The sequence below is a fragment of the Garra rufa genome, chromosome 5 (assembly GCF_049309525.1).
Source record: "Garra rufa chromosome 5, GarRuf1.0, whole genome shotgun sequence".
Lineage (NCBI taxonomy): Eukaryota > Metazoa > Chordata > Actinopteri > Cypriniformes > Cyprinidae > Garra > Garra rufa.
This window is the reverse complement of record NC_133365.1, coordinates 37,157,802-37,183,872: the sequence shown is the minus strand read 5'-3', so window position 1 is coordinate 37,183,872 and position 26,071 is coordinate 37,157,802. Positions and strand designations below refer to the sequence as shown.

The 26,071-nt window shown below is 40.5% G+C and overlaps 1 protein-coding gene across 1 annotated transcript in view; it reads left to right on the top strand.

Moving 5' to 3' along the window:
- unc5db (unc-5 netrin receptor Db) overlaps positions 1 to 26,071 on the top strand; it is a 185,982-nt gene that overhangs the window by 111,040 nt on the left and 48,871 nt on the right. The window contains exons 3-4 of the mRNA XM_073840261.1: positions 6,842 to 6,985; positions 10,261 to 10,364. Coding sequence (XP_073696362.1) covers positions 6,842 to 6,985; positions 10,261 to 10,364 — 248 coding nt within the window. The remainder of the gene's footprint in view (positions 1 to 6,841; positions 6,986 to 10,260; positions 10,365 to 26,071) is intronic.

Here is a 26,071-nt window from a genome sequence, read left to right as displayed (position 1 = left end):
TGAGTTCCGCCTTTTTGTTCTGACCAAATCGTGTCATTATTATTATTATTATTATTATTATTATTATTATTATTATTATTATTATTATTATTATTATATTAACTAAAAATTGATTTTTAAAATTTGTGAATTGATGCTAATCGTGATTCATATGTGAATTGTTTTTCCCCCACCCCTAAAAGTAAGACATAAGGAGCAAATCTTTGTGGATTTTCTTCCCTCAAATCTTAAGTGTGCAATGTTTCAACAACTAATATTTACATATGTTAGCTAGAGTGCTAGCAGCTTTCTAAACACACCCGGTACCTTCAAAACTGGGGCAATTTGACCCCAGGGCTTCTCTTTGTCCTTATGTTATTGCAAATCTAAAGTATTGTACAGCAGTGTTGGCTATTGTAAAAGTACTGATGTAATCATAGCCATGATCATCCCGATTTAAAATCCTAAATATCAAACATGTTTGATACAATCTGCGAGGCCCCAATTTGGTGCAACAATTCGATCTGTAAACGCCTCACATTACCAGATAATCCGCCCCGAACATCGGGACCAACCGAGGTCTTTGACAAGATTTATTCTCTGATTCTCAGAAGAAAATCAGGGATAAATCAGCCCAAAACTTCTGTAGTGTGAGCCTGGCTTTAGTGAAGGTTTAGGAAATCAGTCAGCTGCAGATAAATTAGAAACTTGGAGTATTGCAGTGTATATTCGTTTGAATATCTATACACTAATCAAACAATCTCAACATAACCAAATCCTTGTGATGAGCAGGCCCACCCATGAAAATTTAAGCAAAGATGTGTGAATTTAAATGATGACCCCTTTCCCACCTCTGCTGTCAACAGTATTTTCTTTATAAAAAATGACGCTGACAAATGAAAGCATGTCAGACGTTTCTCTCCGTAATATCACCTGTCACCTGTCAATATTCCTACATGGAATTAGACTTACTAACAGAGAGAAAGACCACCTCCTATTAACATATTACTCATATTTTCATCTATCAGACTGGATTATGTGCCATCATTAGTCATGATTTTCATTGCCTGCTGCTGAATTTTATCCCCCACACTACGCTGTCGATGGAACATCTCAGCTGGGGAATGATGAATAATGTCTGCGTCTCTCAGAGTGTCCATGAAACACAGGCGTCTGTCTTGCTTTGTTTACCCCTGACTAACAGGACCATGTAGAGTCAGCTCAGAAGTGAAGGCAATCTGCTTTCATGATCAATAAACCTGTGGGACTGGCAGGATATACCACGCTGTTCTGCTCGGCTTTTTTCTCTGCGGTGTCATTCATTTTTTGGGAGAAAACCAATTCAAGAAGGCACTTGATTAAATGAGATGTTAGTGTTTTCGCCTCCCCACTCTCCCATGACTCCTTTCTGCAGTGGCTGAGAGCTGCTCATTTATTAAGGGAAGAATCACATCCAGTTCTGCTAAAGCAGACGTAAGTGCCGTATGTGGTGCGAACGGCATTCATTTTGTGTCATCATCTCAGCAGGGCCTGTCTTTAAAGATTTGTGATCATTAGCCAAACTTTATTTTGTTAACCACTTAATGACGGAAGGTACATTTTGGAAAACCTACAGAGTAATTAGGAATGCGCTAAACTAAATTAGACTGAGGGTTATGTGAATGACTATTTGATTAGTTGCTTTCAAAGAGATTTCGTGCTTTCTTCCAAGCCTTTCTACTATGTTTGTTAATAATGTTTATGAATTTGATTCTATATATTAATAACTACAACAGGCCATGATTGACATTTTAATTCAAGTTGCTTGAACTGATTTACAAACTTAAACTTGGTTTTATCTTTCAGAATGGTATGCTATTGAAATTGTTGCACCGAATGATTTTGCACATCAATAAGTGACTTGCATAGCAGTTTTGACCTGAAAGTGAACAAATATTCTGCTACAGTCTGGATCAATACATCACAGACAATATATTTACCAAACCAGTTAAGGATCAATACACAGCTTGATTAATTTTGTGGTTATTGCCCCAAGGAGCAACAAAATAGAAAGAAATATGTTTTTTGTTTTCTCAAAGTGTCCATTAAATGGTTGAAAACACAGTGCGAGATGCTGAAAAACAACAGTATACAACACAGTAGCCTTCATCTGAATGTGTGCACGTAAAAAAAAAAAAAAAATTGAATCAAACAGTAATTGTCTCACTGCTTTTTTTGTTGTTGAAGGCGGTGAATTTGTTGCAAAAGTAATGCTTTGATGGCTAGAGCAGTGGTGCTTTAATGGGGATAGATCTAGAGACTGCTGTTCAAAAATGGTTTCTGTGCGCTGACAGTCCAGCAGTTACTGTTACCAAACTCTGAAGCACAGCACACTGTCAGCATGCTAAACTCCTCTGAGAAGCTGTATCTCTTCCACAAAGGATTTCTTTTTTAAAACTTTCTTGTTGTTTAACAGACTAGTCAACTATTCTGGCCCATTAATATTGCAAAATATATTCTCAAAACATCCAACCAGAAATGCAACTTGTGTAATGATTCTTGCACCAGTATCTACAGTAACTTTTCAAAGTGACCCTGAGATGTGCTGAAATGTCACTAGTAAAGAGGCAGAGGTCCCATCTAATTTGCATGGTTTTAGCTGCCTCAGTAACTATTTCATTTCTCCTTGGCAATCACACTAAGGTTTATCAGATCTGAAATCCTCTTCATTTGATTGACATACACTAGCGTTCAAAAGTTTGGGTCAGTAAGATTATTATTTATTTATGAATTGTTTGAGAGATTTATTTATTTATATATTTTTGAAGGTCTCTTATGCTCACCAAGGCTGTGTTTATTTATCAAAATACAATAAAAAACAATGATATTGTGAAATATTAAAAGTTTTTAAAAATCTATTTTAATTTATTTTCAAATGTAATCTACTCTGTTAATGGCAAAGCTGAATTTTCAGTGTCACATGATCCTTCAGAAATCACTCAAATATTCTGATTCTAGCATTTCTTCTTCTTATTATTAATATTATTATTAGTATTAATGTTGAAAACTTTTGTGCTGCTTAATTTTTTGTGGAAACAGTGGTACATTTTCTTTCTCCAGAATTCTTTGAGAAGAAGCATTTGTTTTATATAGAAATCTTTTGCAACATTATGAATGTCGTTTATAATGAAATTTGATCAATTTAGTGCTTTTATTACTCTCTGAATAATAAATATTAATTTCACTTGTATAGTTTGAGAGTAAAACCGAGGGTATGAAATGTAAACTTTTAAACGAAAACTACACTGAAAAAGAATAACTTGTGAGATTTACTTCAAAAAAACCTTCGTAACAATTTGCACATGAAGTATATTTTACTGCTATTCTGCCCTCCAAAGGCAAAGTGCAGTAACTACGCCAACACTGAATCTGAGAAAATTGCCTTTAAAGTTTTACCCCAGCTAGTCAAACATGTTGACACTCTCTTTTCTCTCAAACGGGACAAAATTGAACCAGGAGACTTTGCCACAAGACAAAACAGTTGTCACAAAGTCCATTTTAAGCCTTAACTAAATTTTGACCAAATGTGTAGTTACTGCGCTTTGCCTTTGGAGGGCAGTGTTGCTCTGTACAGTCGACTTACTATTGGACATATATCCAGTGAATATTACATAATTCTATATGTGAAATTATATATAATTAAGTAAAATCTACTTACCCAAGTTAATTTAACAAAGAAAATAAGTACCTTTAGCTTGGCCAGTAAAAAAAGTTTGAGTAATTTTTGCTTAAAGGAGAAGTCCTGTGTGATTTTGACCTAAAGTGTATTGAATCATGATACCGAGTGTGAACGTACCTTGAATATCTCATCTCGGTTTGTGTCCTGCTGTCCGAAATCTGGGGTCAGTTAGCCGATGCTAACAACAGGTTGTCAATGAGAGTCAATAGGGCATCGAAGTAGCCATGTAAATAAATCACTGTTTTATGCCATTTACGAGGCACAAAGTAGCTCCACACTTCATTGGTAGACTTCCAAGGGCCCTGACATTTAAAACGAGACATTGAGAACTCAGAAAAAGCACCGGTAGTTTATTTACGAGAAGATTTATACAGACATTCCCCTTAGTAAAATCACCGGCCGCCGCCATCTTGAATTTAGTCACGATAAGTCGAGTGACGAGCAGGAAGGAACTTATCAGGTTATCAACTTATCAGGTTGTAGTTTCCTTGGTGCTCGACACTCGACTTATCGTGACTAAATTCAAGATGGCGGCGACCGGATTTTTTCTTGCAGGAACTGTCTGTATAAATCTTCTCGTAAATAAACTACCGGTGCTTTTTCTGAGTTCTCAATGTCTCGTTTTAAATGTCAGGGCCCTTGGAAGTCTACCAATGAAGTGTGGAGCTACTTTGTGCCTCGTAAATGGCATAAAACAGTGATTTATTTACATGGCTACTTCGATGCCCTATTGACTCTAATTGACAACCTGTTGTGAGCATCGGCTAACTGACCCCAGATTTCGGACAGCAGGACACAAACCGAGATGAGATATTCAAGGTACGTTCATACTCGGTATCATGATTCAATACACTTTAGATCAATATCACACCGGACTTCTCCTTTAAGGTCATTGCACACGGAGTCTGAAATTTTCTTATGCGTTTTTTTGGTTTTCTCATATTCGTCATTCTTTCCTATTAAAATGCTTGTTACGGATACGAAAACACAGAAAATCGGACCTGATCCGATTTTTTATGACGGACAAAAGTTTCGGAGGCAATGTGTAAACTCAATTGATGTAACGTGAGGTCGTATTTATTTTTTAATGTGCAAAAATTTCGGCCTTCAGTCAAAGCTTGATCTGACCAATCATAACGCTGAATCTGCCATTCTGTCCAGCAAACAAATCAAACGGGAGAGTATATTAACTTTTGTGGATTTAAACTTGAATAACTGTGTGTATTGACATCTTTGCGTGGTGGAATAAAATACATTCTGATGTTCATTCATGTTTTTTTATATGTTCTTTAAGTAAAGAAGAAAAGCCGATCGGTTCAGGTGTGATTGATCTAATAAGGCAATACAGTGATCTGTCACGACACATTAAAGAGCCACAAAACGGTATTTATTGTTTGAATTTCTTAAAAAATTGCATTTTATAGCTGAGACCTTACCAGAAGTAACCTGCTCTGTCTTGTCTGTCAGCATATTGTCAGGTTTTTGCGAAGGGTCAATTAAACCATGCTTTTAAAGTGTTAATGTTGCTGAACAGTTGAACATCTAAACAAGTAAATCTAAGTAAATAATATAAAAGATATTATGTAGATATAATTAGTAATGCAGCACTCATCCGAACACAAAGACCTCAATACTTGGTGCACAATACACAATGACAATAAGATTCTGTGGTTCATTTTTGAGTGTGAATGTGTCATTTTGAGTAGAAAATGAACTACAGATATAACAAAATCGCAAGTAACTAAACCTAACAACAAAAATAATGATAAAACAGCCTAAATACTGCTGGAAAAAGAAATAAATCAATCTAATTAGTGCATGCCCCAGTGCATGATGGGAATGCCAGTATCAGAAAAGTTGAGTAGGTTGTACTAAATTTTACAATGTTTATATTTACGCTTTAACTTCTACAAGCCTGAATTGAGTACCAATATAGAATTTGCTTTGTTGATGTTTTTTTTTTGCTTCGCCACAGAATCATTTTTATCAGTCTATCATGTTTGTTTCTGCTTCTTTGCGGCTATCTTCCAGACCAAAATTCAAAATGGTGTCAGCATCATTTCTTCTGTTTATCCCGCCACACTAGGGCTCATCCTAATCTCACAAGAAAAAAATAAAAATAAAAAAAATAAGCTGAGCCTTCTTGAACTGATTTGTTTACATTAAATGCATGCCATCGTTTTATCTTTGAGCTGCAATAATAATCCCTGTATAGTTACCAGGCACTTTCAAATGTATTTGATATTTATCTGGTAAAAGTGTTCAGATATGGTCCTTGGCACTGTTAGGAGACGCACGGTACAGAAGTATTTGTTTGAGAGAAAGTAAAAGTGGAAGAGCAAACAATCCAGATTGTTTATTGCGGTTCTCAACATATTGCATATTTCTTCTAATCCTCATATTTGTCTGATTCTTTTGACGTTTGTAGGGTAGCGATACTGAAGAAACAGGTAGAAGATGAAACCGATTAAAAACGGGAAGCCTTTACTGATGCAACAATTCTGCAAAAAGTGACTTAGGCTCACAGCAGGGAAGTCAGACATTTTGAAAATCAAGGAACATTAAATTGCATCTTCACAGTTTTAATGATCATAGATTTGAGAGTTTGAAAGGTTAAGGTTGTGACCATCTCATCTGAAGATATTTGTCTTAAATGAAGCCTCAGGGGTAACAAGCATTCCTGGCTCTTGTGCTTTTAGGCTAATGCAACTTCAGCTAGCTATTTTCATCTTGCTAACGATCTGTGGCACAGACAACAAGGAGGGACCTCCTGGGAGAAGCAGAGAAAAAAAGGTTTTATCAGTAATGCACTCAAAAACTTGGAGCAGAGAGACAAGAAACTGGAGTTATGTAGGGCAGCTCGTGAAGATGGGAAAGCAACCCGAGGCCATTAAATTTTTCACTTGTCATGGAGATTTTTTTTTTAATAACAATGCATAAGATACTTTTAAAGTCTTCAGTCTCAGAATTCACTAAGCTCTAGTACACTTTCATCCCTCTGACACCCAGTGTATTCTCTTACAGTCAATTGCCATTAAGGACCCTGACTGAAGTGACCAAACACTGAAAATCAATACTTAATGAGCATTGACCTGAAGTGAATTTAGATGAAGATGTTCATGCTTTGTGTTTCTTGCTATACAGGGCTGAAAATCCGCGAAGTGACGATCAATGTTACCAGGCTGCAGGTGGAGGATTTCCATGGTCCAGAAGACTACTGGTGCCTGTGTGTGGCCTGGAGTCACCTAGGAACCTCGAAGAGCCGTAAGGCCACAGTGAGGATAGCCTGTGAGTATGCTAGCACAGGGGACCCCTAGTGGTCTGCAATTGGGGGAAAAAAATACAAAATGTATTTTTAATGCTGTCAAACCAAAATTAAAATACCGGAATATCAAATTTGACTGTTTTTGGAAATTAAGAGAATATTCATTCGTTTTTTATTGTACTATAGTTAATTTCATTACTTTCTTGTATTGGAAGTCCTAATTGTTAATAATAATATTTTTTAAAGGTGTATGCACCTAACATCTGTGCAGAAAAAAAAGTTAAACAAAAAATATATATGTGACCCTGGACCACAAATAACAACAACAGTCATAAGGGTCGATTTTTTCTGAGATTGAGATTTATACATCATCTGACAGCTGAATAAGCTTTCAATTGATGTATGGTTTGTTAGGATAGGAATAATAAAATACTGACAAAATCGACTTTAAAGTTGTCCAAATTAAGTTCTTAGCAATGCATATTACTAAACAAAAATTAAGTTTTGATATATTTATGGTAGGAAATTCACAAAATATCTTCATGGAACTTGATCTTTACTTAATATCCTAATGATTTTTGGCATAAAAGAACAAAAACGACCAGTTTAACCCATAGAATGTATTTTTGGCTATTGCTACTAACCATACCCGTGCTACTTAAGACTGGTTTTGTGGTCCATGGTCACATTCACTATACTGCCAAAGTATTGGGACACCCCCTTCTAATGAGCAGGTTTGACTACTTTAGTAATTTCCATGAGTACAAATCTTAATGTTTAAGCATATAATGATATTCTAGGGGATTGTGTGCTTTTAATTTTATAGCAACAGTTTGGACAGGACTCTTTTCTGTTCTAACATGACAAAGCCTCAGTTTATAGGGCACGGTTCAAAAATAATTTATTGATTCAGTCAGTGTGGAAGAACTTGACTGGTCCTAATCCCAGTTGAACACCTCTGGAGTGACTTTAAATGCAGACCTTGAGCCAAAAACTCATCACCAAACACTAATGACTTGTACATATGGGTACAGTCGTTTTAGACACTTCCAAAACTGTTGCAATTAAGAAAATACAATTTTTGAATATATGAATTATGTTTCCATCTTTGTTGCCACAGTTTTGGAAGTGCATTTTTTTGTTCTAAAGGAGGTGTCCCAGTACTTTTGTCCATAGGGTTGCCACCCGTCCCTTAAAATACGGAATCGTCCCGTATTTGAGAATGAAATTGCGCGTCACGTTTTGAATCAATACGGGACGGGTTTTGTCCCGTATTTTTATATTTTTTTCTAAAGCAGCGTCTCATGCAGTTAATCAATGCGGTAAAGCCAGCCGCGGTTCAGAAAAACACGGTCAAGCCAGCCGCGATTGATTATAAGTGTGCGCGCATATTACAGTGATTACGGTAGTTTCAGAAACAACACAGAGAGAACGCGCTTGCAGAGCGCTTGTCATTTAGACGCCCAGGACTGAGAGATAATACTACAAAGTGCTCGTGAATTTTTACTTACTTATTTATTTGCATTTCAGCTTTAATATCCGTTTTATTTATTGGTGTAATTTTCGGTTCTTTTCTGAGAAATGGGACATTATTAGACTTTAGAGTCTAATAAGTAGAAAAAAAACAATGATCAGTTCTTATTTATTCAGGACGGCCATATTATATGCAAAACTCATATGAAACCTTTTTACTGCAGCATTTTTGAGATATGGGACATTATTACATTTTAACGGGATATATAGACCCCATTTCTAAAAAGTAGAAAAAAAACAATGATCAGTTCTTATTCAGGACGTCCCATATTACTGCAGCATTTTATTCAGGACGGCCCATATTATATGCAAAACTCATATGAAACCTTTTTACTGCAGCATTTTTGAGATATGGGACATTATTACATTTTAACGGGATATATAGACCCTATTTCTAAAAAAGTAGAAAAAAAACATATTACTGCAGCATTTTTTAGATAACCCCCCCCCCCCCACCCCCGAATGCGTCCCTTATTTTTGGGTATTAAAAGTGGTAACCCTATTTGTCCATGTAGTGTATGTACAAGTCATTGGTGTTTGGTGATGAGTTTTTGGCTCAAGGTCTGCATTTAAAGTCACACCAGAGGTGTTCAACTGGGATTAGGAATTTTCTTTCTGCAGACCAGTCAAGTTTTTCCACACTGACTGAATCAATCATATGTTTTTGAACCTTGTCTTATACACAGAGGCATTGTCATGTTAGAATAGAAAAGGGTCCTGTCCAAACTGTTGCTATCAAATTAGAAGCACACAATCCCCTAGAATATCACTATATGCTTAAACATTAAGATTTGCACTAATTGAAATTACTAAAGTAGTCAAACCTGTTCTTTACAAGGGCCAATACTTTGGCAATATAGTGTATTTTCCAGATAATATGTTAATAATTTGATTCAGTAATTATTATTTTTTTGTGTGTGTGTCAGTAGGTCTTTAAATAGCTGTCTTCATATTTTACTAAAGGAGTCCCTCACAATGGATGATCATCATATTTGGTGTCATGGGCTTCAAAAAAACTCCTTTAACATAAACTTTTCTTTCTCTTTCAGCATTTATAAAAATGATTTAAAAGAAACAAAGTTGCATGATATAAACACAGTTGGACTGCTGTGAGAAATCTGTTTTATGTATTTCTTTTTTCTTTCCTTAAACGATGCACTAAATGCTTTTAATCTTAGCATATTAAAAGTTTAAATTAATAATATTATTGCAGAAAAATCATAATTAAATTTTGTAGTGTGTTGACAGCTTGATTTATTTTTGATTAGCATTTGCTATAATTATAATTATCATTAATTATCATTATCAACTTACTATTGTTAAGTTTTATTATTTTATCATTAGTTTTTATTATCAAAAACAGCTTTTTATTCTGATTTAATACAGGGAACTTTGTTTTTATCCTACCTCAAGCTGGATAATTTTTAGACATGTTGTAGGCTACTTCTTTATTTCTACAAATTGAAAGAAGTTGCAGTGCATAGGGAAAAAAAATCCATTGCTGTACAAGCACAGTGGGGATGAGGCAAACTGTCCAAATGAAGTGAACCAATGACACCTGCAACTCTAGCAGATGGCCAGAGCACCGTTGAGAATGCCTGCACTCTCCTGCTCTCTTGCCATTCCGTTCCAAGGTTGCCAAACCGAAGGGCAGGGGGCGTAGAGAGTGCAGGATGCTGAGTGATGAAAGCGATTGGCATAGATAGGGCAAATATCGGCTCGGACTCTGCCCGCTGTGACAGCTGCCTCTTATCTTTTCAAACAGACCTCCGCAAGAACTTCGAGCAGGATCCTCAAGGGAAGGAAGTGCCAATCAAGGGCATGATTGTGTTGCATTGCCGTCCCCCAGAGGGAGTGCCCATGGCAGAGGTAAGACCCATCCTCTGACATCATTCCCACAGGAAGGATCTCTGGAAAGGGCACTGCATGCTCTCTGAAAAAAATAAATAAATACATCATCCACATTTACTCAGCCTCATGCTGTTACAAACCTGTATCACTTACTTACTTTTTAAATTGGTCCGTATAATGAATGTCAATGGAGGCCAAAACATGCAAACATTATGACTTTCACTACAACAAAAACTGATGTATTTTTCAAAATATCTCCTTTTGTGTTTAACATAAAAATTAACCTTTTGTTATTCATAAAATAAAAGTCAGTGGGGTCTAAAACAACATGCAACCATATTGACTTTTTAATTAGCGCTGTCAAAATTAGCACATTAACATAGGTAATTTTTTTTTTGTGGTAAAAATATTTAACACAGTTAACACAGGGGTGAAGTAGGGTTGTGACGATGAGGACATTTCCCCACCGGTTAATCGGCACGCGACAACACCGGTAATACCGGTATCACCGTGGGGTGGGGGTTTCCTCTTTTTTCTGCTTTTAAATAGCTTATAAATGCGTGCGTATTATACTTTCACTTTCAGTTTTGCGGGAATTGGCAATTCGGCGTCAATTGTTTTAATGGACGGCAACGAAACTACAAAAAAAAAACTTTGAACCCAAAATATTGCCAAACAGGTGCTTTTGGACACTAAATCGTCTGCCATTCTCTTTCTGTAAATTCGACTCCTCGCACAGATAATTAACACGGCCAATTCACCATCAGCAATCACACTCCGTATCCAAGCACTACAAGAGAATCCCTTTAAATAGCCAACCAGTCTTACCTTTGTTATCGCTTGTTTTCAGCATCCCTCTCCCTGGGCAGGGGGAGTGCCCCGGGCTCGGCCAAACATGCTGAACTTTTATGCTGTTTATTATATGTAAGCGCGAACTCCTCACGTGATAAATGAAATATGACGCATTGTAGCTATGTTCAGTTTTTAATTATATTGCATGCTCTCGTCTTAAGTAAATTATTTAGAATGATATTTTCCATTCAATTCAAATAAATATTTAATAAAAAAACGAATACTTAAAAAAAAAAAAAAAAAAGTGGAGACGGTGTCACGGTGGAAAAGTGATGTCACCGGTGTTACGTCTTAAAACCGGTAACACCGTCAACACCGTCTATCGTGGCAAGCCTAGGGTGAAGCTAGTGTTGGCCACCCCACTCACAGCTGCTGCTGCTGCTTCTGACTCTTTTTTTTTCTTGACAAGAATTGTGTTTATGTAGACCCAGAACATTTTTACGACCACATCAAACAGGAGACTTTTCAGACGTGCACTCCACTTCACTGTAGCGCCAGGTGCTAGTCAAACAAGTGCCGAAATGGCAAAGGTGACAAGGGAGCTTCAGTAGAACAACAGTGAACTGCGTTCAGATGAGATGTTGTCAGGCCATATATCAGTAAAAACGAATTTACCTGTCTTGTCCTGTCAATTGCATGCACAAATAATGCGAATGAAACTACAGGCATGCGTGTCAGATTTGTGTCATGTTCAGCAGCGGAAGCTTAACCTAATAACCCAGCTGCTGTGACGTCTGTTAATTAAAGAACGAGAAAAAAGAGGAAATCAATAACATTTGTATCTTTAAGGATTCATTTATTTTTAATGTAGCATTTAGTGTTTGGTAACTTTATTCATTTTCTGTGTATTTCCTACTTGCTGAAGGTCACAGGTAAATAATGGGTTTATGTGAAGATTGTTTTAAGTTCACTTACATTAGAAGTTATTTTTTAAAGTCTAATAAATTTTAAAATTGATAGCTCTCAATTATACTCTAATGTTGAATGACTATAGTCAATGGTTAAATATTAGGAAAAAAATTATTTCCTAGAGACATATTGGTAAATGGAAGCCCATTTCCGCCACTGAATTAAAAAAAAAAGGTTATTGTGACTTGTTATCTCACAATTCTTACTTTTTTCTCAGAATTGTGAGATATAAACTCGCAATTGAGAGTTATAAAGTCAGAATTGTGGAATATAATCTAGCAATTGTGAGAAAACAATAGTCTCAAAATAATGTGAGATAAAAAGTCGAGATTTAAAGTCGCAATTCTGACTTTATAACTCGCAATTCTGAGAAATAAAGTTGTGATTGCATGATATAAACTCACAATTGCAATAAAAAAGTCAGAATTGTGTGATATAAATTTTCAATTTCGAATTAAGTCAGAATTGTGATATATAAACTCGCAATTCTGTGAACATATCAGTTTTTTTTTTCTCCTCAGAACTGGACTTTATAACTCGCAATTGCAAGTTTATATCTCAAAATTCTGAGAAAAAAAGCCAGAATTGCAAGTTACAAGCTCACAATTGCAAGAAAAAAAGACAGAATTGTGAGTTTATATCTCACAATACTTACTTTATTTCTTGTAATTGTAAGATTATATCTCACAATTCTGATTTTATAACTCGCAATTATGAGTTTATATCTCACAATTCTGAGGAAAAAAAAGTCAGAATTGCGAGATTATTTGATGCACTTCTGGGGGAAAAGGTCGCAATTGCGTGAAAAAAGTCAGAATTGTGATATAAAAACCCAATTTTTTATTTTTTTTTTAGTAGCAGAAACGGGCTTCCATATTAGTATCAGTGATACTGTCTTTATGTTGTTTCTACATTAATTTGAAGATTGAATGTGAAATTACTGCAATATAAAAGTATATTTGGTAACACTTTACAATAAGGTTCATTAGTTAAACATTAGTTAATGTACTAACTAACATGAACTAACCATGAGCAATACATTTGTTACTGTATTTACTAATCTTCATTAACGTTAGTTAACGAAAATACAGTTGTTGATTGTTTATGTTAGTTCACACTGCATTAACTAATGTCAACAAGATTTTAATAATGTATTAGTAAATGTTGAAATTAACATTAACAAAGATTAATAAATGCTATATAAGTGCAGTTCATTATTAGTTCATGTTAACTAATGTGGTTAACTAATGTTAACTAAAGAACCTTATTGTAAAGTGTTACCATATATTTAAGTGGGATTAATCGTGATTCATTTCAGAAAAAAAATGTAATTTAAATAGTACATTTCTTTTCGTCGATTGACAGCCCTACTTTCAGTGTATGCACCAAAAAAAAAAAAAAAAAAACCTACAAAAGCATAAAAAAGATAAGAAAGAAATACAGATTTGGCGCAGCATGTGGTTGAGTGAATGATGGCTGGATTTTATTTTTGAGAATGATGGCTGGATTTCGTCTTTTTTATACAGAACTGCGGCTGACTGTGCACTGACTGTTGCCGTCAAATTTGATAGATTGATTTCAGTTTAATACGCATTCGCGTGCAGTCAAGGGTCAAGAAAGGGACAAAAACGACAGGTCCACATATCACAGATTATGAGCAGGCAATATATCCGTGTACATGTGTGTGCGATTATAGTAGGGGGTTTGGTTCTTGGCAGCCACCAATGCTTTATGAATGATTCAGTGATGAAATGGAAGAGCTCTGTCAGCGTCTGTCTCCACGAAAGCGCAGTGGACAGAAACACAGGAAATCTGGGAAGTACTGCAAGACAAGAATCTCCCTTCAAGTACTTTGTCAACATAAATGCAGTCAGCTATAAGAGGGGCTAGTGAATAATGTAGAGTGCGGACCAGCAATTGGCGATCAGGTCCATTCTAGCACACCTACGCCATGAAAAATTTAAATCCAAGCTGTGAGAGTGCTAAGATTTATACGGCATCATTTTACCAGCATGCTGGATGCTGACACTGTCTCTCACTCACTCGCCCGCACTGTCTGTCCTAGTAGAATGTGTTTGTGGTTTTAAATGGTCATAAATACCCTCTCTGAGAAATGCTCTGAATGATTTCTGTGGTCACAAAGCTAATGAGACTCACATCTTTCTAGATAGAGTTTGTCATCGCTGTTGGCTCTTAGGATAATTAACCAGGTTGATCTCTGTTCTAATGAGCGAGCAGATACCATCATGTTTTGGAATAAATGCTGTTGTTGGTCATTGTTACATCCATTCATCCACTCATACAGCTCAGCTCCAGAACAGACAAAAATCACTATAAAAATGATCGATATTCTAAGTGTTCTCTACATAGTTGTATATAGGCTCATATATGATATGTGGAGCTCATACTCAAGGAAAGAAAAAAACCCTCAGAGGCCCAAACTGAGCAAAAATCTGCAATGTGGTGCAGTTGCTAATATTATGGAAGAAAGAAAATATAAGAATTAAGGGTAAGAATTACATAAATAATAATTATTATATAATAATTTATTTAGGGGTAATCTGTTCCCTTAAAATGGTGTGTTGTCCTTTCAAAAGTTAGTAGTATTGATGTGTTGAATTATACAGCGACATAATACTGTGTCTATGCAGGGGGCCTTCTCAGCACTTCGGTAATTACAACTAAAACACAAAAAACACTGAAATGACCTTTTAGAAAGAGAACAAGTTTCCTGTTTTAGAGTGAATCTGTAAATGTAAACGAGTTTCCCCAGAGAGCTGCTTAAGCCTCTCTGCATAGTCGGTCTAGACTGTGTTATCATAAAAATCTTTTTAATGAGATTATGCACTCTGAGTTATGCTACTGGGGCACAGTCTTCATTTAGAGAGAGATTTTGCTCCCAAAACTTTCAGAGAAATATATTTGCCTTCCGTTTTACTGCTTTCAATTCTTGCTATTGACTTAAAGAATTAAGAGGTAAGAAAAATGACAAATAGGATTTCTGTAGTACCTTATTTGTACAAGTGGATACCCCTGAAATTTTTTCACATTTTATGTTGCTGCCTTATGTTAAACTGCTTTAAATTACTTTTTTTTTTCACGTCAATCTACACTCTATACACCATAATGGCAAAGCAAAAAACAGGTTTTTAACATATTTGCAAATTAATTAAAAATAAAGAACTTAAATTATTCCATTGCATAAGTATTCATACCCTTATCTGGGACAGTTGAAATTTAGCTCAGGAGCATTCACATTGCTTGTAGATGTTACTACACTTTGAATGAAGTTAACCTGTGGCAAATTCAATTGAATGGGTATGATTTGGAAAGGTACACACATTTTAATAAAAGGTCAGCTGAAAATGCACATCAGAGCAAAAAAAAAAAAAAACTGCCTGTAGAGCTCAAAGACAGGATTGCAACAAACCACACATCTAGGGAAGAGTTCAGAAAAATTCTGCTGGATTGAAGGTCCACAGAAGCATTTAATCTCCATTACCCTTAATGGAAGAAGTTTAAAACAATCACGACCCTTCCTAGAGATGGCCTCCTGGCCAAACTGAGCAATTTATGGAGAAGGACCTTGGCTAGAGTGGTCATCAAGAACCTGATGGTCACTCTAGTTGAGCTCCATGATCATATATGCAGATAGAAGAAACTTACAGAAGAACAAACATCACTTCAGTGTTTCGCCAATCTGGGCATTATGGTGGTGTGGCATAACTCAAGTCTCTCCTCAGTGAAGACACATGAAAACACACTTGGATTTTGCAAGAAAGCACCTAAAGGACCCTCAGATTGTGAGAAACAAGGTTCTGTGGTCTGATGAACTTCAATTTTAAGAACCATGTTTGAAGGAAACCAGGCACTGCTCATCACCTGCAGAGTACCATCCCAGAAGTAAACTGTGGTGGTAGAAGCCTCATGGCGTGGGGCTGTTTTTCAGTGGCAGGGACTGAGGGACTCGTCAGAGTAAAAGAAAAGCTCAATGCACCAAAATATTGAGATAGGCTTAATGAAAACCCAATCCAGAGCATTCAGAACCTCAGACTGGACAGAAGGTTCACCTTTCAACAGGACAATGACCCTAAGAACACAGCAAGAGTGACTGTGACATCTCTGTGAATGTCCGGAGCCTGGGCTTGAACCCAATCAAATATTTCTGGAGAAACCTGAAGATGTCTGCCAGACCCTATCCAAGCTGACAGAGCTTAAGAGGTGAAGTGAAGAATGGAAGATAATTGCCAAATGTTAATGTGCAAATCTTGTTGCATCATACCCAAAATAACTTGAGGCTGTAAGTGCTTCAACTAAGTACTGAGTTATGAATACTTATGCAATGCACTTATTTCAGTTTTTTCTTTTTAATAAATTTATGAAGTTGTGAAAATTATTTTTTTTTCTTTGTCATTATGGTGCATGGAGTGTAGACTGATGTGGAAAAAGTTCATTTAAAACAGTTTAACATGAGGAAGCAACATAAGCAAAACGTGAAAAAAAATTAAGGGGTTTTGAATACTTTTGCAAGGCACTGTACATAAGGAATTTTTGGAGAAACATCTTGGATGAAGATTTCTTTTACTTTTTTATTAATTACTTTTAATATGCTTTAGGAGCTTATACATTCAAAGAGCAATAGCTTATTGCTCATGTCATGTGTTTCTACCTGTTTTCCTTTTTTTTCTCCCCTCTCTCTCCTGTACTGTTCCAGCCACCATGAAAGTGAGTGATGATCCTCATGATTTAACAAGCCAATTACAGGCCCGTTGGAGCTGGGTGGTATCCTGTCTCTATGTGTTTAGCTGTGATAAGGCTGATCTGGGAAGAATGGTAATGTGGTTGTGTGTTCAGGAGAGGAGAGGATGAAAGGGACAACTCTGTGCTATATGCTTGCGGTTGCCTTTACTTCTGCATGATTGACCAACACCATAATAGTCATAGAAGTGTTTGCCTTTTTTTCCTCTGTGTTTGCCAGGTCTGGGCTTAATTCCTTATGTGTGTATGTTTACCCTTTACCTTTTTTAGAATCATCATTTGAATTCAGAGTGCATCAAGGGATATCAAAGCTTTAGAATTGGATAATAAACGTCTAGGTTACGAAGGTAACCCTCGTTCCCTGAAGGAGGGAATGGAGACGTTACATTGGGATCTCGCTTGAGAGACCGATCATCTCTGAGCCTTATTAAAAAAGGCCAATTGAAAATTGGCGAGTGGGCGCACCACTCAAACAGGTTTTCGCTGAAGAGCCGATCAAGCCGGCGTCAGCGCGACGCCAGGGGCGTGGCAGGGAATGTAACGTCTCCGTTCCCTCCTTCAGGGAACGAGGGTTACCTTCGTAACCTAGACGTTCCCCTATCAGTCGAATCACTTCGACGTTACATTGGGAACTGACCCATGGAACAGGCCACGACCCTGGCACCGCGTTACGCACAACTTCACGTGCTGACAAGTATACGTGCCGGCAGGCGAAGTGTAACGTAACCTTCCCAACGCCCTGAGGCCCAATAGGGGGGCCTTCCAGGGATGCCAGATGTACTGAAGCATGGGTTGGGGGGGCGGAGCACATGAAATTTTCTACATGTGGAAATGAGAATAATTCAATATATCCATAAAGGTTTTTAGGGATACACAAGGGAAACAGCGGGATCCTCCGCTGGAAATATTGAAAGGTATAGCCACAACCTGCGGGGCGAAGGAGACCCTGGCAGGAGCACAGTCAGAACTACTCCGCATCTAGCCCTGACTGCGGGGCTTGGAGGACCCAGGGTTCACCAAGGGGCTACATCCTGGGGAATAGCGCACGGATCCTCGTGGGAATGGCGCAGCAAACCGACACCAGCCGGTCTCCCGCTCACCTGTAAGTCCTTGTGTTAGGACACGGGAGAAACGGCCTCTACGCAAAGGTTGTAGAACCTGGCGAAGGTATTCGGTGTCGCCTAGCCCGCAGCTCTCAGATATCTGCTAGTGAGGTGCCATGAGCCAAGGATCATGGCTGTCCCTGAGTATAACAGGGAGATGGCATCTACCACCCAATGAGCCAACCTCAGTTTGGGGACAGCATTCCCTTTCTGCTGAACCCCGAAGCAGATAAAGCTGCTCGGTGCGCCTGAAGTGCCGAGTGATTTCATTTTCACATATTTATAGACACAACATCGCAAGGCCGGGTCTGCCTCCTCCAAGGCAGAGCTTGCAGGTTCACCACTCGATCGTGGAAAGGCATGGTGGGGAACCTTGTGCTCAATGACCGGGCCGGGGTCTCAGGTTGTAGCATGAGAGTCGCCGGGCCCGATTTCTAGACACGCTTCGCTGACAGAGAAAGGTTGTAGGTCTCCTACCCTCTTGATGGAAGCCAGGGCAGTCAGGAGCGCTGTCTTAATGACAGGAATTCTAGCTCGACTGAGGCCAGTGGCTCAAATGGAGCGCCCCGCGGCCCTGAAGGGCGATGGGGGGGTCCCAAGAGGGTATGAGGTGCGATCTGGGCACCTCTGAGGGACCTCACGACCAGTGGGTGCTTACCTACTTTGCTCCATCTACTGCATGTGATATGTGGCTAAGCGGCGGCATATATTCCGAGAGTGAGGGGACAGTCTGCGCTCCAACTCTCCTGCAGGAAAGGAAGCACTACTGCAATCGTGTATCTCTGTGCCTCTCAGCGAGAGGAATGCCAGCAAATAGACCTCATCTCAGTGCGTAAGCCTGCCTGTGTCAAGGGAGCTCAGTACTGAGTGATAGTTTGTATCACGGCCTGTGGAAGGCCGGAGAGGTCTACGGTGTCAAACCGTGCCCTTACAGGGAGGGACTGCCGCGAGGGAATGATTACTAAGACCTAAGTCCGGGTGGGCCATCCTTGTAGCGCAACCTACAGACTTACTCCTCGTCCTCCCTGGACTTGCACAGTGTCTGCGCAAGGAGGCTCGCTGGGGAAGGGCGTACTTGGGTCCCGGAGGTCAGCTGTGTGCCAGTGTTACTCTGGCAATGGGAGGAATCGGAAGGGCGAGCGGATGTGGCTGGGCCTTGCCGATATAACTCCAACTAGCTGCGTCACGGGGTGGAGTCGCCATTCTGCAGGTGGGTGGACTGCCGTGGGAGCCGACCGGCTGCATGGTTGAGTTTCCCTGCTTCAAGTGAATGGCAAGTAGCAAAATCTGCCACGTTGGACTCCATGGGAGCAGATGGGGAGGAGCTGTAAGCCTCTGTTGTACATGGCAACCCAACCCGTGGTAAGCCACGGGCTGACTTGTCGGCAGTACTGCGGGAAAACGCCAGTCCGGAGTGAGCCGAGATGCCATGCCCATCATGGGACTCGATCGTGCTGAAGCGGTCTCACATGAAACAAGCTTAGCGGCAAGCGGCTAGAGCTGTCATGTGCCCCAGGAGCCTCTGATTTTGAGAGGGACCGCTGTATTGTGCCTGATTAGCTCAGGGACTACAGCACTGACTGCGCGCTATTGGTAGCAAGGCGGGCGTCTTGTGGACCGAGTCGGGCTCCCGACCGAGAAAAAGGATTTTCCCTCGGTTGGCCTGAAGGACCAGATGGCGGGGGTGCCGAAGCACCAGGTCCCTGTATTCGCACAACGGAACTCACGAGTGGGCTGGAAAGCACCAGTCGAAGAGCCGGTTGAAGACGCGAATTCCTGTCTGCCGAAGAGGGGACAGGGGAGCTCCCATGGCCTAAAGAAGGCAGGGAGGAGGGGGGACTGGCCAAATGGAAGCACCTCGCGCTGGAGCGCTCAAGCCCCGGGCAGACCGCAGAAGGGGTGTGCGTCGGCAGCGATCGAGACGCGACAACGGGTGCCCTTCAGGCAGATGGCTGCAACCCAGCCCTGGAGACGGAAACATACTTGTATGTAAGGTCCTGACCTCGTCCCGGCTGGAGGGACAGGCTGGTTCGCGTCCTTCGCCAGTAGGAACGTGACCTCCGCAGGCAGAACAGAGGCACGCCTGCCCGAATAAGAATGTAAGGGGTACCTCTGTGTCTGGGCGGACGCCTGGAGCCGGGCCGTACCGTCCGTATCAACCAGTGTAGTGGTATCAAGGGAGCATTGACCGACGTGATCGTGGTGGGGCAGCCTAGGGGAAGACAGGGAGGGAGACAAAACCCAGAAGGATGAACGTCCTGGAGAAGTGTCTAACTGCACTAAGCAGTGCTTACCTTCTTCCCTGGTTCCCGTGCTGGCGAAGGCCGGCCGCGAGTCTGGTTCCGAGGAGTGTAAGTGCTGCTCAGGAAGGAAACTCGAGGCCGAAGGCCAGGGTGAGAAATTTTGCTCTTTCTGTGAAAATGTGGGTACCGTCGACAGATGGGCCGACGGCAGCATTGAAGTACACAGTGGCCCCCGGCCCTCCACCGGGGCGGGGAGCGTAGATGTCAGCATCCCCTAAAGAGCAGTCTCAATCACCTCTGGAGGCCCGCGTCAGGGACGTTTCGCAGTCTTCTTGCGGGTTTTTCGGGCCGGTCCCTGTGCTGCCGGCGGCGCCGCTCTCCTGCAGCTGGCTCTGCGCTTGCGGGCCCCTTCCGCCAACCTGGCGTCGTGGGCCTCCGCGAGGGGCAGAGCTGTGGATGTTGCGGCCGCAGGGGGGCGCCCTCGGCGACGTGCAGGCGGAGGTGGCGTCTCCGGCGGCGGGATGGAAGCTTCACGGCGGGGCAAGATGTGTTTGATCGCCTCCGTCTGTCTCTGAACTGCCGAGAACTGCTGGGCGAAGTCCTCGACAGTGTCGCCGAAAAGGCCACTCTGGGAGACGGGAGCGTCGAGAAAGCGTGCTTTGTCGGCGTCTGCCATCTGGGCCAGAGTGAGCCATAGGTGTCGCTCCTGGACCACAGCCGTGGACATCACCTGACCAAGGGCCCGCGCCGCGACCTTCGTCGCTCGAAGGGCGAAGTCGGTGGCAGCGCGGAGCCCTCCCCAGGAACCAGTCGTCCAGCCGAGAAGGATCGGCCGCAGGCAATGGAGTAACCTCCAGGCCGATACCCCTGGCGGCTCGGAGGAGCATAGCCGAGAGCTCAGAGTCTATTTCCGACGGAGCAGCAACCACGGAGGGGTGCTGCGCCACCGGAAGAGTGTCCTCACTCCCTGACTCTCCCTCTGATGCAGCGACCGACATCTCTTCCTCCTGTGGAGCACCAAAGGAGACGCCCAGCCCGAATGGCGGGGAGGCGTACTGCTCTGGCATCTCGACGGGGGTATGCTGACGGGCGGAAGACCGCAGGGCCTTTGGGGCCGGCGGTACGTTTGGCACCAGGACTCGTAAATCCCCCTCGTGCCTCGCCACAGCGGCAGGAAAACTTCTCCGGTCCAACCGTCGGCCGTGAGGCGCGAGGGGGGGGCCTACTTGCGAGTGAGCGGCGAGTCTTCAACATACCCATGGTCATGCGTTCACAGTGAACGCACAAACCATCCGTGAAAGCTGCTTCAGCATGTTCGAGGCCCAGACATGTGAAGCAGCTTTCATGTCCGTCCAGAGAGGTGAGGTAACTGCCGCACCCAGAAGCGCACGGCCGGAAAGCCATTCTGAAAAGAACGTCTCTACACGGCCGTGAGAAATTGCTCTTTTAGTCCCGGTCTGCCCAGGGAGGAAACCGCGGCACCACTGTGCACTCAATGGGGCTTGCTCGCTGGAGAGCAGGAGGCTTTTTGTGGCCGTGAAACCGGCTGCCCGCAGGACCCCTCTGGCGGCGCCGAGAAATTCACTCTTTCGGTTTGATTGCTCTTTTTCGATCGGCGCACACCAGCAGAGAAGAGCAGCAGGAACGTGAAGGTTTGTTTCTTCTTGTAGAAGTCACAACGGGCTTGAGCATGAAGGCTCTGAAAGCGAAAGTCTGTTTGAGTGGTGCGCGCCGCCATCTTATATACCCGTATGTACGGGGGCGTGGCCGGTGCGCACGTCCACTCGCCAATTTTCAATTGGCCTTTTTTAATAAGGCTCAGAGATGATCGGTCTCTCAAGATCCCAATGTAACGTCGAAGTGATTCGACTGATAGGGGAACTGGAATTCTGACTTTTGAAATTAACTTGATGAGAATAAGAAAACCACTTGGGACAGTCGGACCACTTGAATCAAAGATTTCTTTCCATTACAAACAGTGGTAATCTGTCTATACTGTATAATATTGCTGATTTATAGTACCAAGACTACTTATTTTGCATATTTTTTTTAGATGTGCACTTGATAGATTTTTTGTTTCTAATATATTAGCATGTGAAATCTTGAATTTAGAAATATGTACAACTAAAAAGAAAATCAGCCATCAGCCAGTGTTCATTTATTATGAAAAGTATTGGAATTAAATTATTAATCGCGCTCTTCCAAAATAAATCCTGCATGATGTAAAGCTAATATATGCTAGTGATTTTGTTTTTATTTATTTATTTTAACATACATGACAAAGGGAATTGCACAGTTTAATTATTGCTCAGTCTGCAAAAACAGTAAAATTCTGAAATATTTTTTAGAATTAACTGTTTTCTGTATTTTAATGTAGTTTATTCCTATGATCAAAGCTACATTTTCGGCATCATTACTCCAGTCACATGATCCTTCAGAAATCATTCTAATATGCTGATTTGCTGTTCAAGAAACATTGAAACATTCTTTAGTGAATAGGGGAGAAAGAAATTATAGAAATTTAGCAAGGATGGTTTAAATTGATCAAAATTGATGATAAAGACATTTATAATTATATATTTTGACTTTGTATTCATCTAAGAAACCTGAAAAAATCTGCTCAGCTTTTTTTTAACATAATACTAATAAAAAAAATTTGAGCAGAAAATCAGAATATTAGGAAGATTTCTGTAGGATTATGTGACTGGAGTAATGATGCTAAAAATTCAGCTTTGAAATCACAGGAATAAATGACATTTTAAAATATATATAAAAAAACTGTTATTTTAAATAGTAAAAAATATTTGCTGTATTTTGGGATCAGAAGCAGGAGCAGAAGAGACTTATTTTATAAAAAACATTTAAAATCTTAGCATTCAAAAACATTTGACTGTAAAAGCGAGACACTGTATAAAAACTGTCTTTGTACCAAAATGTAAGCCACAATTATAAATGTTATTTAAATAGCTTAAAATACCCTGCAAATAAGTCGGGCTTGTTATCCAAAGCCTAATTAAAAAGGTTCAGGTAGAATAGAAACTGACCTCTTACAGGGATGATGTTAAGTTAATTAATAGTGATTTCTATTGCATCTGTTGTGACAAAGAAAAGGGTAAGGGGTCAGATTCATGATTCCACAGTTCTGGGATTCTGCAGTTGGGTTTTGAGCTTATAGCATGAGAATCACAACCCACTGTAACATTACAGCAGTTTACTCACCCTGAGAACTTGGCAGCCCTTGAATTACTTGAAAAATTGGACCATTTTCCTCAAAAGCAGACACTTTGTGTTGCCCACACTCTCCAGCTCATTGTTTCTTATTCTCAAGACTAGAGTAAGCCCTTTCTGCCAAGTTCTTGCAAGGGTTCCCCGCAAGCAAGATTATGTTGCCATAAATAAACCACAGTATCTCTGTTAATTTTCATCTAATATGGATGTCATTTCACATGCAAAGAGATTATCGAATCGTAGCAGATGTCTTTTACACATGAAAGTCTTAAAGGTACAGTAGCAAAAATGGCGTGTTTATTTCCAAGGGAAGGTGGACAATGGTCGTCTGGAACTTTTTGTTGCAAGAAACCTTGTTATTAGTTATTAGTTGTATAGAGCCCTGTGATTTATGCGATGCAAAAAAATGTGGACGGAATTGTAGATTCTGTCATAAAAATGGAATTACTGTAAAACGCGGAATGTCATGGAATTTGCTAAATTTTGGATGGATACATCAAAAGTCAGAACATGTTAATCAAAATGTGATTTGGACTAGTGTTTGTGAATATTAGGCCACATAAATTCTATTTAAATATGAATCCTGTATGTTCTGTGTGCGCTTGCTGTGTTTCCATAGCCTGGAAAAATCCAGACCCTAATCTATTAAGATTAAGGGTCTGGGATCGAGCAATGAAAACTGCCTAACTCGAGGGGCGGCACCAAGCATGCATTTGAAACTCTCACTGCACGCAATTGGATAACGCCACGACCAATCACAGCAATACACGCTTAGCTACCAGCAGAGCTAAATGATGTTTCATTAACAAAGTTCGGGAGAAGCGCGTCTGATACTTAGCGTAAACATCACAAGAGGAGCCCACTCAAGTCAATCAGCGCCATAGGTTTAAATACAGCAGACTCACCTCAATTCACTCGATGGTTTATCAGTAACCCTCCACCAACCCATCTCTTCACTCCGAGTTCTCACTACTCCTATTGGGGGGTAACGTACTCTGGGTTCGGCCACTCCTGAGCTCGGAGCCCTTCACCGGACAGCACGCCAAACATGCACTACTATTCTCCGGCTAATTATAGCGTGAACTGATAGATTAAACTCTTGCCGTATCCAGTCGGCAAAACAGCATAAACGTCCTTCTTGCAAAGGAACGATTTGAGTTTTCGGTTTTCTGTTCCGCTTTTTTGAAAAGCCAAGTCTAACTCGTTCATTGTAGCGGCCAAAGCCGTTTCAAACAACTGGTGTTCATCTGTAGCGACAGCGATCTTTCAAAGTTTACCAAATGATTTGGACGTCGCAGCTCTGTCGTCATCAGCTTAGCTCGCCTCTGGCCTGCCTACATCAGATACACCGATTTGATTGGTTCCCACAACTGCCTACGTAATGCAGTAACCTGCTTCATTGCTCGATGCCAGAGTGTCTTGCAGAGACAATTCAAATTGTGCTCTCGCGAGACCTCTGGATTTCCAGGGTAGTGTTTCCAGCCTCTGCCACCTCAATATATGAGTACAGAAACACATAAACATAATCTTTAGAATTGCTCTGAGAGTCACTTCATGAGCATTTTACCGTTTCTTGTGAGAAAAACTATCGTCATATATACAAACAGAAACTCAAAGGTCTTCACAACACCGTCAAAATAAAAGTTAACTTGAAGAAACTGACAGGAATAGAATACTAAATGTAACGATACTCTCTTTATTTAGACATGGTTTATTCAACCATTACCACAGAGTCTAGAAAAATGAAAACGCAAAAAAACGAAATCCAGAAAAATTAAAATGGAAAAAAAAAACAGAATTTGGAGAAAAATAAAACAGATGTCATATGGCTCTACAACTTGTTGTATATTGTATATTTTTACCCATTACACAAATACCCATTTGAAAGTACAAATACCCATTTGAAAGTTGTTTTAAGCTCATTATATACCAAAATTGAAAACTAAAGCAGTTGCAGAAATTTTGATTTACCTCTCTGTGCTATCAAAGGTTGGTGTCAAAAGCAATTTCAAAGCAGTTGTAGGTGTGTCTGCTTGTGTCTGTCTTGTCGTTGTGTTGTGCGTGTGTGGGTTTGATTGAATTCACAGTCAGTGAGGCGGCGTTATATTTCTGCTCCCTGAGGGCCGTCTATCAGAGCTGTTTAATCTTAGTAATTACCCTGCTGAAATATGAAGCAGTTTCAACAGCCTCTTCTCCACCATACACACACTTCACAGGTAAAAACCTCCTCTAACACCACCTGCAACACTGATCCAAACATTTTCTAATACCTTGTTTTACTGAGTTCGAAACATTTATGAGCGGCTCTGACCTCCTGTCCCGCTTTTATCCGCGACAGCCGCGTAGTCCCTGTGTTTTCGATAACAGCGAGGTCTTCACTTCGACTGATCTCTTCCTGTCAAAAGGACCTTAATCAGGCAGGATGGAGGCACTAATGAAATCATGGGATCCTCTCGAGACTGTGGAAACTCCTCCATCAGCCCTGCCACTGTTAGCCACGCTGTAATTGAAACAAATGTGCCAATTAGGCCATTCATTTCTCACATCGTCTGCCACACATTTACCCAGCTAATTTGTATTTGTCCCCTACCTTTCCTCCTCTCATTCCCTCTCTACTTCTATCCTGTTTTTC